General features: G+C 43.8%; 1 protein-coding gene across 1 annotated transcript in view; it reads left to right on the forward strand.

Moving 5' to 3' along the window:
• Window positions 1–4,148: 4,148 nt before the first annotated feature.
• The window catches only part of adamts16 (ADAM metallopeptidase with thrombospondin type 1 motif, 16), a gene marked incomplete at its 5' end in the record, with an annotated part of 50,061 nt that continues 38,267 nt past the window's right edge, over window positions 4,149–15,942 (forward strand). Inside the window, 3 exons of the mRNA XM_084557547.1 lie at window positions 4,149–4,223; window positions 4,362–4,452; window positions 6,972–7,330. Coding sequence (XP_084413673.1) covers window positions 4,149–4,223; window positions 4,362–4,452; window positions 6,972–7,330 — 525 coding nt within the window. The remainder of the gene's footprint in view (window positions 4,224–4,361; window positions 4,453–6,971; window positions 7,331–15,942) is intronic.

Below are 15,942 nucleotides of genomic sequence, written 5' to 3' on the forward strand. Positions count from 1 at the left end.
AGCCAGACTTCAGCACCATCTGCAACTGTTTAGGGCAAACAGTGTTTCAGTCTGAGCTGATGCGTCCAAGGTGTATGGGTTACACCAGATAAGGTCAAGACAATAGCAGTAAAAGCATCAGTATTCTTCGACAGCGGTGGAGAGTTTTTGCAAAGCCTCGCTAAACCTTCAATCACGAAGCGAGCTGGCAACCGCCGTCTCCCCTTTGCTCCTCTCTCACCTTCATCTTCCCTTCCCACCTCCCCTCACTCTTAGTCCGTGTCAGCTCCCATCAGCCTCCCCTCTGTGATGCTCGGAGAGGAATTTTACAGCTGCTGTCAGCTTACTGTGCACGCGCTCACACACGCAAAGGCCAAGACACACAAGCGCAGGCACACGCGAGCGAACAGACACATAGTAACAAAAACACATTTGAACATAAATCACGTATGTGAGCATGCACAAGCTCACATATGCTTACCACTAGCTCATGCACTCTCTCACACAGTTTTAGATTGCTATTTAAATTAGACTGCAAACTACCTGCAGAAACTAATGCAGAACGGAACTTCTAGAAGGTCTTGTATCTTTACACTCACTGGCCAACTTATTAGGCACACCTGTTCAACTGCTCGATACAGCAGCCGATCATATGGCAGCAAATCAGTGCATTTAGGCATGTAGGCATGGAAATCCTCAGTTCTCCTTTGTTGAGGGCAAAGGTGAGAAGAGGATTGCCAGACCGGTTCAAGCTGATAGAGAGGCCACATGAACTCAAATTACCACTTGTTACAGCGGAGGTATGCAGAGGAGCAACAACCTTGATGGTCTACAGTAGCAGAAGACCACTTCTGTCAGCTAAGGACAGGAAACCAAGGCTACAATTCGAAAAGACTCACCAAAATTGGACAATAGAAGATCGGATATATGTTGCCTGGTCTGTTACATCTTGATTTTTGCTGAATATTTTATTTGGATGGTCGGGTCACAATTGTGGTCCATGTCCATCCCTTTTTGGCCACTACGTACCCATCTTTTGATGGCCACTTCCAGCACGCCATGTCACACGCTAAAATCACCTCAAACCGATTTCTTGAACGTGACAGTGAGTTCCCTGTACTCAAACGGCCGCCACATTCACTGGATCTCAGGGAATGGGAGAGTCGCATCATAGATCTGCAGCGGGCAAATCTGCTCCAACTGTGCAGTTCTATTATGTCAGTATCAACCAACTCTAATTCTTTTTTTTTTTTTTCTCTCAGAACCTTGTTGAATGTACATGGTCAAGAACTGAGGCAGCTCTAAAGACAACAGCGGGTCCAACCGGAAGAAACAATGTGTACCTAAAAGGTGACCAGTGAGAGTATAAGTAACTAATGTGCAACAGCTTATATGATAAAACGTAATGCCTGGAATATGTTTTTTATAAACATAAAGAAGAAATTTGGTTTATTAACATGTTTGGCAGTTCGCAAAAGTGCTGATTCTGAACCCCTGATTCTATTTGGATGGATCCTAAGATCTGAAAACTGTGGGCCCATTCTTGATTTCTTGGGTGTGACTAATCTGTTTTGTTTTAAACAATGTAAACAATCACAAACACTTGTCCTTTACTTGAGTATGTCACCTTTACCTGTAGTCTCTTTCTCAAAGCAGATCTTGTGCTTGCTTGTTCAGATATGTTGAGAAAGTCTGCTTTTTTTTTCCGTGGGATGTACTTATTTTTTCCACATGACTATGTGTGAGGCTACATGCCTCGGTGTGTCTGAAAATACATGTGTTGGAATGAGCTCCCTTTATGTGTGAGTTGTTCGCCTTTGTGCATCCCCAGATGATCTTGAAGACGGACAGACAGGCAGGCAAATGGCTTGCTCTGCAGAGAGACAGGCAGCCAGAAGTGAGAGCAGTCAGTCGGTCAGACTGAGAGGCACACAGGAGCTCAGCGGTTCAGAGGTCAAAGCACTCACGGCAGCCAGCTTAGTACAGTTCACAGGAGGTGTCTTTGTGTCCAACACCTTCAAAGAATACAGCATCTTCTGGTTTAAGGTACCTGCTCATCTCTCACCACCAATGCAACCTGCTGCACATCCCAGTTAAACTCTTTAAAGTTAAAAGGTTGGTCAACTCTTAAATCACGTGAACGTTCGCTTAACAAACCTGCACGCTGTCCAGATATTCACCTGATAGCGGTCGCAGTCTAGATGCAGAGTGAGTATTGCATTGCAGCAAGCGTGCACACATGTTTCTGAGCGAGGGGTTTGTGTATTAATGCAGGAGAAGGGGGGGGGGGGGGCCTCAGCAGCAGCAGCAGCAGCAGCTGACACTGTAAAGCACAAATTTCCTGAGCCGCCAAACATATGGTAAGAATTGCATTCGTGATGGTATTTTATCACTGATTAAATCCAGGATTGGCAAACTGAGGCAGAAATCTGGAAGTGAGCTTTATGTATGTATCAAGTTTATAGGCTTAGAATATATTTCTCTGAGGATGACAGTGTCGTTGCACTTACTCAGACTACTTCTTATCTGCAGGGAGGGGGGAGGCTGGTCATTTGGCTTTGATACCGACACATCGTCTCATTTTTTCCCACCCTGTCATTCAAAACAAGCGAGTCCTTCGTGCGCGATGCTGTCGCTAATCTAACATGACACAGGCCATCTGTAAGACGCATCAGACAAACCTTCGAGACGGAGTGTCATGGAGAGCTGAAGTACTGTCCCAGTTTTGGGTCAGCTTCTGTTCCTCAAGTATTCATTCGTTCGTTCCTCGAGTATCCAGTGTGATTTGTCAAAGAAGTCTTCTCTCATCACTCTTTCTGAAATGCTGAAACACTACACTTTGTTTCCCCAAGCGAAATGCCTCTCTATTTACAACTGAATACCAAAACATACATTTTTTGGATGTCGCACGCGTCGAATAAGTTGCTGAAATGAATGAAAACGAAGTTATTTTTAATTTGTTCAACAGATACTCAAATTATATGTCATTTATCTTAAGAATACCAAGTAGAAATAACCATGAGAAAAAATATATTACAGGCTTTATTCAGCTATAGGTAATAATGTGGACCATCTCACTTACAGATGCCTCTTTTTCCTTTCACCCTGGTGCAGTTATACTGACTTAGTGCCAAACAGATCACTCCGTAAACCGTCACACATTTATTTCTCCTGCCGCACAGCAGAAATCTCATCTGGTTTTCTTTTGGGGAGGATGAAAAGCTCCAAGAATATGAAACAAGCGCTCCCGATCCTCTGGCTCCCACACTCCTGAGCACTTCTATGAATGATTGTGGGGAGTTAAGAAATGTTGGCACGATGCCTATCAGCGCAGCTGCGGAATACGGGAGAGATGGGAGAATGACGAGCGGATTAAACCGGGTCAAAGGTTACATTTCAGACTTCTAAACCATCGCAGAATCACTGATTACCTGCCGGAGGGCGAATCCACCCGATCGCGTTTGGGTTACACGATCCAGGCCACTGAATTCAAATAAACAGTTTCATTCCTGTAGCCTAAACTTTGTTTTCAAATGGGCTGCAAACAAGCAGGGGAATAGATACAAACCCCATCTCTCCACACAGGTGTCAAATGTGATTGGCCACAGGCTCAATCCTACTTACCGCCAACCCCCCTCCTAAAAACCACTCACAAACACAGTCTTGTGTTCAGTGCTCCCTCAGCAGGCTCCCTAGAGGAACGTATTCGGGCTCAGTGCGACTTTCATAGAAGTCTGCTATTGCCAAGACGAGGCGCAGCCTATTTAAGACAATCACATGATTTCATTGGGAGTCAAAATGGTCCGCGGGGGTCACTGGGTAGAGAGAGAGAGGGAGGCAGAGTGAGAGAGAGAAAACTTGGATTCTAGTCGGGCTGTCTGAGTGTGGGGGGAAAAAAAAGGAAAATGACTTGCCGGGAGAGAGGACTTGAGTTCAAGCAATTTACCGCGTCTGGATACTGCGCTTGGAAATGAATGGAGACCAGGGTGGATAAAATGAAGAAGCCTGCATCCAAAACTTGTTGATGCTTCATTCATCACGAGATTGACTGCTGCAGTTGTTAAATTGTTGTTTTTTTTTCTTCTTTTTTTCTTTTATTTAAAGCGATTGGTTCTGCTGGAAAGGATCATTTGCGCATCAGCTTTTGCGTTAAAAATTGACCCACAGACATGGCTTTTTTGTGGAAAATCTGGACGCGGTCGCTGCTCTTTTTCCACCTCCTTTGCCTTTTCCCTCTGAGCAAAGTAAGTCTGTTGCGCTGTCTGCGCGCATGCATGCAGAGCTCATAAAGTTATCAACAGTTTAAATGACGAAAGGAACATCTTCCGTGGTAATTTGCAGAGTACACAGACCGAGTCACATTTACACTTCCTCCCTTACAGACCGCACATCTGAATAATGGTGCTGAGAGTCCCGAGCATAGCCAAGGCACATCGGTTTTGCTCCGATCTCTGAATTTACCTCAACACACAGGTATGTCAAGTGTTGAACAAAATATTTCCCCAGTGTTTCTGCTGCTGTTGGAACTTTTTCGTGTGGTGGTGCTCATTATGATATGCTTTTTTTGCCCCCCGTTTTGTGGTATTACGCACGCTTTTACGCACAGCAACATTCAAAGATATGTCATCTACTTCATCCCACAAATGCCCTGCAGCATCAAACAGCGCTCACCTGCGCTCCGTGTTCCCTCTCTTCACCGCTGGGGGGCGACCTGCACCCTGACACAGACAGAGTCACCAGTGTCTGCTGCAGCAGCGGCTCTTAAACTGGAATCCACAATTAAGGATTAGTTTGTTTTTGAAAAACTAACTTTACGTTACTATAAAATAATTGTTAATCTGTGAAGCTACTAAACATACGAAAGTTGACAGAAAAGTGTTAACGTCTAAATGCTACACAGCACAACGAAAGTAGCTCCTGAAACATAGTGAACTGCAGAGTGATTAAAATCTGGAGGATGCACTGATGCCTGCTTAGGCAATTATTTCTGCAAGAAGTTAAGTGCAAGACATTCATCTGTTCTTTGTTTCGTGGATCTAACAACCCCATGAGGCGCGCTGACTCAGCAACTTCTTCAGAGTGCGCATTCTCCTCCAGATCTCTGTTGATGTTGTTGTCTTCACCGTGAAAAACCCACATAAACAAACCAAACAAACATCAAAACTCTGCTCTCAGGGCACATGTGGAGATGATCTCAAACGCAAGTGTGGGGGAAGCCCTGACTTCTGTTTCAGATCATCTCATAGCCAGCGCTTCTACAACTGTTCCACTGTGTTAATGTGTTTAACATTCATATGCTACAATGGGTTCTGTTCTTTTGTTAGTCTTAATCCAAGGTTCCCACTGGTTAAAGCCCTTATCAGTACTAATGGCACTCAGGAGCCACTAAACCAACAAACTAACAACTGCAGGATCCTGTCTCAGTCTAGCAGACGAGGTGTGTGTGAGTGTGTGTGTGTGTGTGTCTTCGGTTCCCGCAGACTCTTTGTTTGTATACTGTCAGACATGGGTCATTGCAGCTGTTTTTTGAGTTAGGGTGGGGTAGTTAACTCAGTGTAAGTGTGTGCATGCGTGTGTGTTGGTGGAAGGTGGACAAAGTGGCAAAGACAGAGGAGAAGACCCATTTTCTGCTTTTGCCTAAGTGCTTTGGTGTCTGCTTCAGACTACAAGTGCGCGTGTGAACTCTCAGACAGATCACACTTCAAGGGCTAGAGTTTTGCTTCCCACTGTTACCACCCATGCTAAACCCCATGCAGTCATAGTAGAGCAAGGTGCTTTAAATAAATTGCTAATGAGCGCATGTCACGTTGTCCGTTGGTGCTTTAAGTCAAGACGCACCAAATGACCAAGTTCAACCCTCAGGCATTCACACTGCCAGTGATGACACACTGTCTGCTACCCCGCGTGTTTTTCTCGCTGCCAAAACACGTCTGTCTCTGTTCTATATTTACTCATTATTAAGGCTTGCTAAAGCGGGTCATACTGTACAGTAACCGAGACTGGTTCTTGTTGACTGTATGTCCGTGGCTGCTGTTATTTCGGAGCGCTTTGACCTGAAACCGCGGCGGCATATCACTTTTCTGCGGCCAGACGCGACATATTCGCAATGGCCGTAACAGTACTGTAACGTAATCAGCAGTGATTATGTTTTATTTGTTTGCTCCCTGGTAACTCATGGACCCAGATGTAAATGAAAGAGTGAGGGCATATAGTAAAATCCTGCCACTGTAAGAAAAGTTATTGTCAAATAAAAAAAAAAGGAAATAATCAATTATCGTCAAAAGTCATTTTAGCATGCTGCACTCCTTATATAAGATTCTCTCCTTTAGTAGGTCAGGCCAGTCCTACTCATACGATGAACAGGAGCAGTGTCTACTGTCAAGATTTCCCCTGGAAAAGCTATTGTGGTGCAACTCAAGCAGTCAGCTACTTTTGGTTTGACCTTTTGGGGAAGGCCCATTAGTTTCTGTGACCACAGCGCTATTAGACATTTAACTGGACCAAGATGCCAGGCCTGTGACCTGCCACCAACTCCCTTTATGACCTGCAGTTATCCAGCTGTAGTTAAAACTGTAGTAAAACACTAGGTCAAATGTGATTCTCTCTCCGCTGGAAGGCCTGTTTTGGGATTGTCTAGAACCTTTCCTTTTCTTGTAACTCCTTCTTGACCCTGCCAGCGAAAGTATATGAGGCAGGTCAGGGGGAACCTATAGAAGAAAGGAAAAATGTTGTATTTTTTATTCTGTTTGTGATGCAGCCATGGTAGCAGCTGACCCACTGTGCAGTATGTCACAGTAAATGATGCTGACACGTCAAATTAGTACGGACTGATCACAAGGCCCGTGTGTTTTATTTTTGCCAAGTTGCATCTACGAAATATACTTTCTGATGTTGAGTATTAAAACTTGGTCTGGTTGCATTTCAATACAATGTTTCCAATAATCCTCATACTGTACGTTTCTCCCTCATTTTCCATCCCTGTCATCCTTCAGAATATGAGATTGTATCTCCATATGAGGTCAACCACCAAGGCGATTACATCTCACATGAAATTGCACACCATCAGCGCAGGCGGCGACGCAGGTCCCTGACCCCAGATGCAGGCTCATCAGACAGTGACAGCAGCAGTGAAACAGTCCACTTCCGGCTGAGTGGCTTGGGGCTGGACTTCCACATGGAGCTGAGGGAGGCCTCGGAGAGCCTGATTGCACCTGGCTTCACCATCCAGCTCCTGGGAAAGAACGGCACCAAGAGCCTGAGGGCCTACTACCCGGACGACCTCTGCTTTTACCAGGGGTCGCTGAGGTCGAGGGTCAACTCCTCGGTGGCACTGTCCACATGCATGGGAATGGTGAGTCTGCACATGCAACGGAGTCAGGTTGCAAAGGGGCTTGGATGAGAGGGAGGGAGCAGATATGTCAGATTTTGGGTGGCGTGTTTTTTCAAAATGACTTCAGGGTCAGTTCATTTGAAAGAATGTCCCTTGGACATTTTTATTTTAGTTCTGGCAGCATTTAGATTGATCAGTGAATACTGTAATTGCACTCGCTGACCTATAGAAGAAATAGTGAGCCTGGAAGCCAATGAAATTTGGCTCATCTTGGGACGTCTGATAATATAAACACAGACCTGTCTCTGGTTCTTGATATGCTGAAACCCAGAGAGAGAGAAAGAGAGAAGTCAGTGATTGTTTCTGGATTCCAACTCAGTTTAGAAAACACTGAATTAAGACTAAGTAGAAGTAAATGAGTGAAAGCATAAACATATCGTACTGTAATATGTGAACAGATATTAAATCCCAGATGCCGATCAGAAACAGAGCTAAAGGAAAGATTGTTTGATGAGAGTAGGAAAAGAATTCAGACTAAAGCCAGCTCTCAAATCTAGATAAAACTACAATTGTTCCATTGTGAGGTACTGTCTTCTCCTTTGACACATGCTAACTGTCCTCAGTTAGCTCTTTCAGTATGCTTCTGTGAGGCTGCCTTTCACACAGCTCTTGAGTCACCGCATTGTCCGTCTGTTGTGGTCAGAAAATTGACTCCGTTTGACTTAAGCTGACTTTAAAACCCACTGACTAAGTTGGCACTACTTGCAAAGGGGTTTTCTTCATCCAGTAAGTCATTCCTTATATAATGTAGTTTTGCCTAAATCGGCTAATGGATAACTAACAAATGGAAAAGTCAGGCCACATCATGTTGGGTGTATAAGGCCAGGAAAATCCTGAAGAGACGCAAAAGTAATTAATGCCAAAACGATACTGCGGTGGTTTTACATCTTCTGATTTCACCAACTTGGCTGACACAGATGTCAAAATATGGTATATTTAATATTCCTTAACACTTAGTGGCATCTTTGCATGGATTTTTATTAGGGGTTCAATTTTAGAGAAAAACCCATAGTTCTTGGCAGTGTGAAAAGTAATACGACTGTGGGCAAAGTTCAGAATACAGCACGTTTAATCCTAGAAAATTGTCCTATTAGGATGGGTGGGGTGTTAGTATGTGAATGGATGGCAAGAGGGTAGCGAGCTAACTTGGCTTTGGAAGCCTCATATACGGCGTACTAAAAGCTGCACAATTAGTGAGCTGATATCCACACCCAACCCTGAGGAGATTTATCGTTGTTAAAATAATCAGCAGTGCATGTTAATTTGGTGTTTGGTTATACTGTGAGTGTGTGAACTACAGACTGTTATACATGCATCTGGTCCTGGATGAAAGTCATGATTGTATTGTTCAGTCTGATTTTGCTGAGTGGACAGATTCTAATTATATCCTCAGACAGACATGCTGGCCAAATTTCAATTCATGCCTTGGTGGTCCTCCTCCTCTTCCCATGAACATAAAGGAGGCATTACTGTAAGAATGACGTTAAGTGAGGGAGTTGCTGCCTAAGACCCCAAGCGCTACAGAGGCCCTCTCAGCAGTCTGAACCAGAAAGCATTAAGACGGCACACATAATCCTCTCTGCTTTAAACTCACAAGTTCATTTATAAATCCTCTGTGACTGCAGTGGTCCATAAAGCATCCGAAGAAAACAAAACAAATGCATTAAAAACTAGTACAAGCACATTTCTCTTTGGCACGCACTAAATTCCAGGTCTTTGCGGGTTGCTGTTTATATTTCCATTATAGAGTAGCACTGCTCTGTGTGAGAGAGCTGCCCTTTGAAACTACAAACGCAGAATGGCACATCTCCAGGGATGCTTCTTCTTCTTCTTCTTCTTCTTCTTCCTCCTCTTCTTCTTCTTCTTCTCTGTGTGCGAGTGTGTGTCCGCATTTCAGACCAGATCCCAATAAAAGATTCAGCCAAAGGGTCCGGGGTTGCACAGACCGTAAATGTGGTTCTCACGGCTCAAGCTGCTGAGGACAGACTGGGTCAGTGCATCAATGGGAATTAGAATTCTTTTTTTTTTTCCTGATGTGAATTAGGGAACAGCAAAGCAAAATCGACAGACAAAGGTATGCAGACTCCCGGGAAAGGATAAAAATAGTTACATCATTTATTTTAAGATGCCAAAATGTCTCTGACACATGAACATTTACACATCAAATTAGACTATCTACTTATCTCACCAATCTGGTTTTGTGTTTGAAAATGTTTCTCTTGATTATTTCCCTTGGCTATTGTGCATGTGTGTGTATTATGCTATCACACTGTTGGGACCCCGTATCGCTTTAGTGGACAAAATTCCCATTATTGTCCCATCAAATCGTTGAACATTAATATAAAGTTGATTTGATGGGTTTTCAGGTTAGCATAAAGCTCGGTTTAGATTATACTTTAACGTTTTGTGTGCGTCTTGGGATGTATTTGAATGTTTTCTGCAGTGACGGAAACACGACTCCCTGCGTGTGTCCTCCAGATGTTAAATACTCCTGGTCAAAATTGGGTAACTAGGCCGCCTGGACGCCTCATAGGAGACCTTGCACTTTGGCCAGTGTCCTATTTGGCAGGCAACAGGTAAATATTGACCAGAGGAACGCAGCACATGGCCCCCAGCTGCAGCATGATACAACTCAGATGGAACCGTGTCTTTGCCCTTGTTTGCTCTGTCAGTCTTTTGAGAAATTATCCGTCCGCATTTAAAGTGGCTTACACAGCCTGTACGTTAGGGTTTCCCAGACCGGTGGATTGACGCAAAGAAAAAGAGAAAGAAAGATCAGAGTAAAAGCGTGAGAGAGAGAGAGAGAGAGAGAGAGGGAGAGGGAGAGGGAGATGGAGAGATAAAGACTATAAGGGTTATTGTTCCCTCCCTGGCATCCTGAAAACCCCCTGGTTGGGGGTGAAATGCTGTAAAGCCTACGTATAAGTTGCCTTTTCAACTCTCTTCTTCTGGCAGCCCATATAGTGGTTAGCCCCGCTTTGATGACAGCGTGGAGATCGAGCATAAAAGTCTCTTACTTACAAGGAAGGGATCGGTGGAATAAAAGTAGCAGGCCAATCCCAGTGACTGCACTGTTCACCTGCCAAATGGTGTCATACACTGCACGGTCACACGCATGTGGAAGGGGGAGCTCATAAAACAGGTTTTTCCTCGGTGTCGACTTTATGCTGCAGTCTAATGCGCTTTAGTCTGGCTTTTACAGGGGTGACGGTGTTGAGGGTCGAGCGGAGTGATGTGCAGGCATTGTTTCAGCCCTGTAGCATGAATCATTTTATTTCCCTCCAAATGGCGTTTCTCATGATTTTTAGACGTGCTCACGGCGTAACTTGAGGGATGGCCACCACTGGTCCAAACTAAAATAAGAGGAGACGTTTTACTGACTTTAATGATTCCCTGATCAACAATCCTTAACTCCAGTTTGTTTGCATTGTCGTTGTGAGCATGGTAGCATGGCAACATTAGCATTTATCACTGCAGCTTTAAAGACACGTTTGTCGAACGTTTGTCTTCCTCTTCTGGAGTGTGGTTGCACAGATACTTTTGACTCAGGGATTTGACGTATGGCTACAGTGTTCTGTTCCTCGATCCCTCCTCTTCTTTCATTGCGCCTCAACCAGGAAGAGCCACACCAACGTCAATCTTTGCTCATCCTCGCTGGCGAGCCTTTCTTTTTAAGGCTGTAATCCCTTCTTTTTTATCCGGAGCTTCAGAAACTTTTCTTGGACGCCTCCAAGATTCACTTCCATTCGTCCTGACCGCAAGAGACGGTGGAATCACATTTGTAACTCTGTTTTTTTTCCAGCGTACTCCAGTAGATGTAGGCCACTCCGTCTCCTTCGCTACAATTACTGTTCTCTTCTGCTCCTGCAAACGGTCATTCCTGGTTGATGTAAAACAGTACCACTGTGCTCGGGCGGGAATGTCGCCAACGTCACCAGATTTCTTCCAGTATAAAGTGAAACACAAAGCGATTTACCTGAGGCTGATTTGCCTGATTAGTATTGTGTCAAGTCCTTTGGCAAAGGCTTGAACGTAATGGACGTTCAGTTATATTTCAAAGTGTCACGCTTTAACTTTAAGGGCAGTAAGAATGTAGATTCTTACATCGGCAAGCACAGAGACCTGCACAGAGTTAAGATGGAGAGCAATCTGTTTACAAGCCTACGAATGGAAACAGTCACTTGCTTGTTTCCATGATATGCTCCACATAACATTTCTCTGGTAGCATGGTAGCAAGTTATGGCAAAAGTTGTTCCAAAAGTAGTGCAATGTCAGACTGTTGCATATCCATAGGATTCTATATAGGACATTTGCATCTATCTATCCTATCTAATTTTGCTCAGACTTGTGAAGCACACATTTCTTTTGTATCAAAGGGGAGTGCTAAATGGCCTGCCGTTACAAATCACTTGAAGTGCATGTGTTTTCCTCTTGTAAAAGGACGGGTGTGTTTCTTGCCTCAAGGCTTGTAGTAGTGGTAATAATAGAATGCCGCACTCTCGTCCCACCTCTGGGATTTCCAAGAATATATAAGGGATGGTCTACTGATGTGATGAGGCTTTGAAAAGCAGACAGTGTGGTCTTGGCAGGTTGCTATCATCGATTGATCTGAAAATGTCGTTATCACTCATGTTTTTCCTCCGACATTGCAAAGCAGATTTGGTACACTGAGTCATGCACAGACGGGATGGGCTGAAGTCAGCTTGGAACGCTGTCCCAAACTGAAAGGCCCCCCCCCAGCTTGGGTAATGCCTTTCTGGATGTTCTGGAAATCCCCAATCGATTAAGACAAGGTGACTTGTGCAAAAGTGTGATGTCAGAGCATCATTCCCAATTTCTCACCAAGCTCTGTTGACATGGAGCCCGAGTTTGAGTCTGTGCCTTCAGCTGTTGGAAATGCAGCCGTTATGGGATCCGTTTTCATGCACTAAACACAATAAATCATTACAGCATGAATCATTGCTGCACTTTGTCCTGTCAGACGAAGGACTGTTTGGAAATTTGAAGCGTTTTGGTTCTAATGCTATTCAAGAACAGTTTGAGATGGATAAGTTTTAAATTCTTTAATTTCCATTTCTTATTATAACAATTGAACACCTTAAACTCAAACACTAAAGTTTAACTCAATGTTTGGTCTCTATGCCATTTGGGGAGGAAGCCAAAGAGCGGTAGAGAGAGAGAGAAAAAAAAAAAAAAAACACGACAGAACCATATACTGCGCACGGTCAGGTGCACCTAGTAATGCAGTGAATGCTTCCCCCCTCATTTCCGTTTTCCTACCATTTTTTTTAACTCGCCCGCCACCCCCCTATTCCTGTTACTGCTTGTCTGGATGAGTCTGACTCCAGAGAGTCCAGCTGTTTGCGCCCTCCCAAGTAGTATTTCAGCATTTTATGACTGCTATTTGCACCTCGTAGAGCACAGTGTGTAATCTGATGACTTTGGCTATTTAGGAAAGGCTCTACTGTGACCTAATCTCCTAACATAGTAGCCTGCTTAAACACACACACACACACACACACACACACTACCAGAAACTGCAGATGCATGTTGTTTTGTGTAAGGCAAAGTTTTTATTTTAATTACAAGGCAGAAACATTTTGAATTCATTTTACATGAACTATGATCTATTGTAGTCTAGTCTGGTCTTGGTCTAAAAGAACAACTGTTTTTTGAAATTTGAAATTTGATTATTTTTTTTTATTTTTTTTTAAATATTAAATATTACAAGATCCTCATCTGGATTGAATCGCATAAGCACCAGGCAAAATACATAAAGGCAGCATTCATTAAACAATTAGAAACACTGATCTATCTTGAGGAGAAACAGTCCTTTCAATCAGCGTGACTTGCTGACGTAGATGAGAGGAAGCAGGAGGATGAGTGGAAAGTGACTCATGGTCCTTGTTATGATGGAGGTGCAGACACATGCACACCAGTAGTTCATCCCTCACTTTGCAGGGCTTTTTGAGAGAAGAGTTTCGCGTGGCGGCTTAGCGGAAAAATACGAATGCTGCTGTGAAAACCCTCAATTTGGCAAGTGTAAAGATACAGGTCAGAGCTTTAGCATATATCAATGAGGGTTCTGCGCATTCAGTCCCTTGCCAAACAACTTAAACCTTGCTGTATTTCAGACTATACCCGAGCTTTAAACCTGGGATCAGTAATGGTTTAAATGACAATGAACATGCTTTACGTTCAAGCTCTTGTCAGATTTCTCTGTATTTTGCTGTATACCAAAATTTTAAATCTGCTGTTGGCGTACCAGCAGCAGTACATTTGATGTCAACCATCAAAGATTGGTTCCCAGAGCTGAAAAGTGGGGTAGATGCAAGAAGAGTAGGCCACAACAATCAGGTGTTTGGTGAATCCAGTGGCCTATGGGGAAACGAGAAAACCAATGTAACAAAGGTTTTGTGATCTGTCTATTGGAGGTGTTTGGAAAAAATGAAATAGGAATAGGAACGGTCCAAGAAAAGCTGGTGATGGAGCATAGTTATACAAACCATAAAACTGAACACATATGCGTGGCGTTGAAGGTGGAAGAGACTGAAGTGGCAGACAAACATTGAAGTGTAGCCATATGTACAGTATGACGTCCATGCTTGATATGCCTCAAGTGGAACTGTGGAAAAAAGAAGGCTTTGGCTTTAGTTGTAATCTTTGACATTGCAACCTGTGCATGGTTCCTGAATTGTGGCGCTCTCTACATATGTGGATGTCGTTCTAGTGTCGCATGCAGATGTAAACAGCTGTGATAATTCCAAAATGTTTGCAAATGTATAGCCACGCTGGTTGGAGGCAGCTGGCAGCTGGTAATGAAATACCTTCATTTCAAATATATACTGTAATTCTCTTTATGACTGAATCAAAGCCAGACTGCCATGTGCACTGCAGACTACTGTTCAGTCTGTATCAGAACGTGACAGTTTCCATAATAACATCTAACTAAACACTGCAAGTGTGAGCCCCATCATTGCCTCTTTCCATCATGGATTTCCTCTGCTCTATCTCTTCCATCTCATCCCACTGCTGTTGGAATGAGCTGACCAAAAGTGACGCCTCATGACAAAAACAAAATCAGAGGGGAAATTTTCTTTGATTACGTTCGTCCGAAAGCGTCAGCACGTGCCGCACGTTTTCCCTCGTCAGCTGCTTTGGCGGTGTATCCAAGCTAATGGCCCAGCGTTCAACCACCCACCCAGACAGAGTAAATACTTAGCATGTGAAGTTTTGAAGGCTGACAGCAGCCCGGCTCAGGTCAGAGGCCTCACCGTGACTTGGAACCAAATATTGACAATTGTCTGTGATTACACAGCGTCGAGGCCCGGTGCCATGTGGAATCACGCAGCAGTTGTCACATGTGATTGTAAGCTACAACCTGGCTGGGGTGTTTCTTGACTGCTTGGCAGGCGAGTGACAGAGGAAGGTGGTGATGCAGTCTATTTCTCGTTTCTCCATTTTCCCCAATAATTGATCTCCCACCCTCTCCGTTCCTATTCCCCAAAGCTAACTGCAGTCAATCATCCATAGTCAGGGCCGTATCATTGTACTTGGTGCTGTAAACACTGTCTTGGATTGTCAGCAAAACCACAGCTGGAGCTTTTCTAGGGATCGTAACACAGAATAGACATGACAGTGCGGGTAAGTCGCTGACGTAGCAAAACATCCTCTCTGTCCGAGGACTTCAACACGAGGGGTCTATTGTCTTTTTCTTTTTTTTTAAAAGGTCTAAAAGGATTGTAATCATCTCAGTAAGTACTGGTCTGAGTGTTTGTTCCGGCTGTAAATATGTCTCCAAATATGTCTCTGTGTCACTGTTCGCGTTTATCTTTTGTCTGAGAAACACCAGTTAGCGTACGTTGGGAAATGATCATTATCCGAAGCGGAAACACCTGTAAACAACAACTGCAAGAAACTTAGCTGTGGAATTTCAACAAGTTACCCCCCACTTTTGACCATGAACTTTAGTGAGTGTTATAGAATCTTAAGTATGTTCTTCCTAATCCTATATAATCCGTATTTGTGTGGCCAGTTTGGCTGCGGTGATACACAAATGGCGCATAAATGCACGAGACTGCAACTTTCTTTGCTTTTTATGGAAGCTGTAAACTGTACGGCCACTGCGGTCATAGCTGACACATCTGTATTGGCTTGTATTTATACGTCTTGAGTTCATCGTTTTCGCATTAAATTTTCCGAAGACTTCGTTCCACTAGTTTTGTGATCTGTGGATGAGGCAGAGGCCCAAGATTGTGAGTGATGGTTGAAAGGCTGAAATAACTACCGAGGACCATAACAGCAACATCAAACACATCACCTATGTTTATTGACTTTGAATGGTTTGATTTTTTAAACTAAAGACTCTACCTAATGCACACATGTGTATACATGCATTCAGTTGCACATTTATTTACTGTCTCTTGCAATTTTTGGCCTCACGTGATGATACAGGGATACAGTCACTCTGGGTCGGTGAGAAACTTCACCACTGCCACTGTGTCGGCCTGTTTCTATCTGGCTGTGGTGACGAAGGACCTCACACTCCACTCGCAGTGAAAAAAAAAAAAAAA

This window comes from Chelon labrosus, assembly GCF_963514085.1.
Source record: "Chelon labrosus genome assembly, chromosome: 12".
NCBI lineage: Eukaryota > Metazoa > Chordata > Actinopteri > Mugiliformes > Mugilidae > Chelon > Chelon labrosus.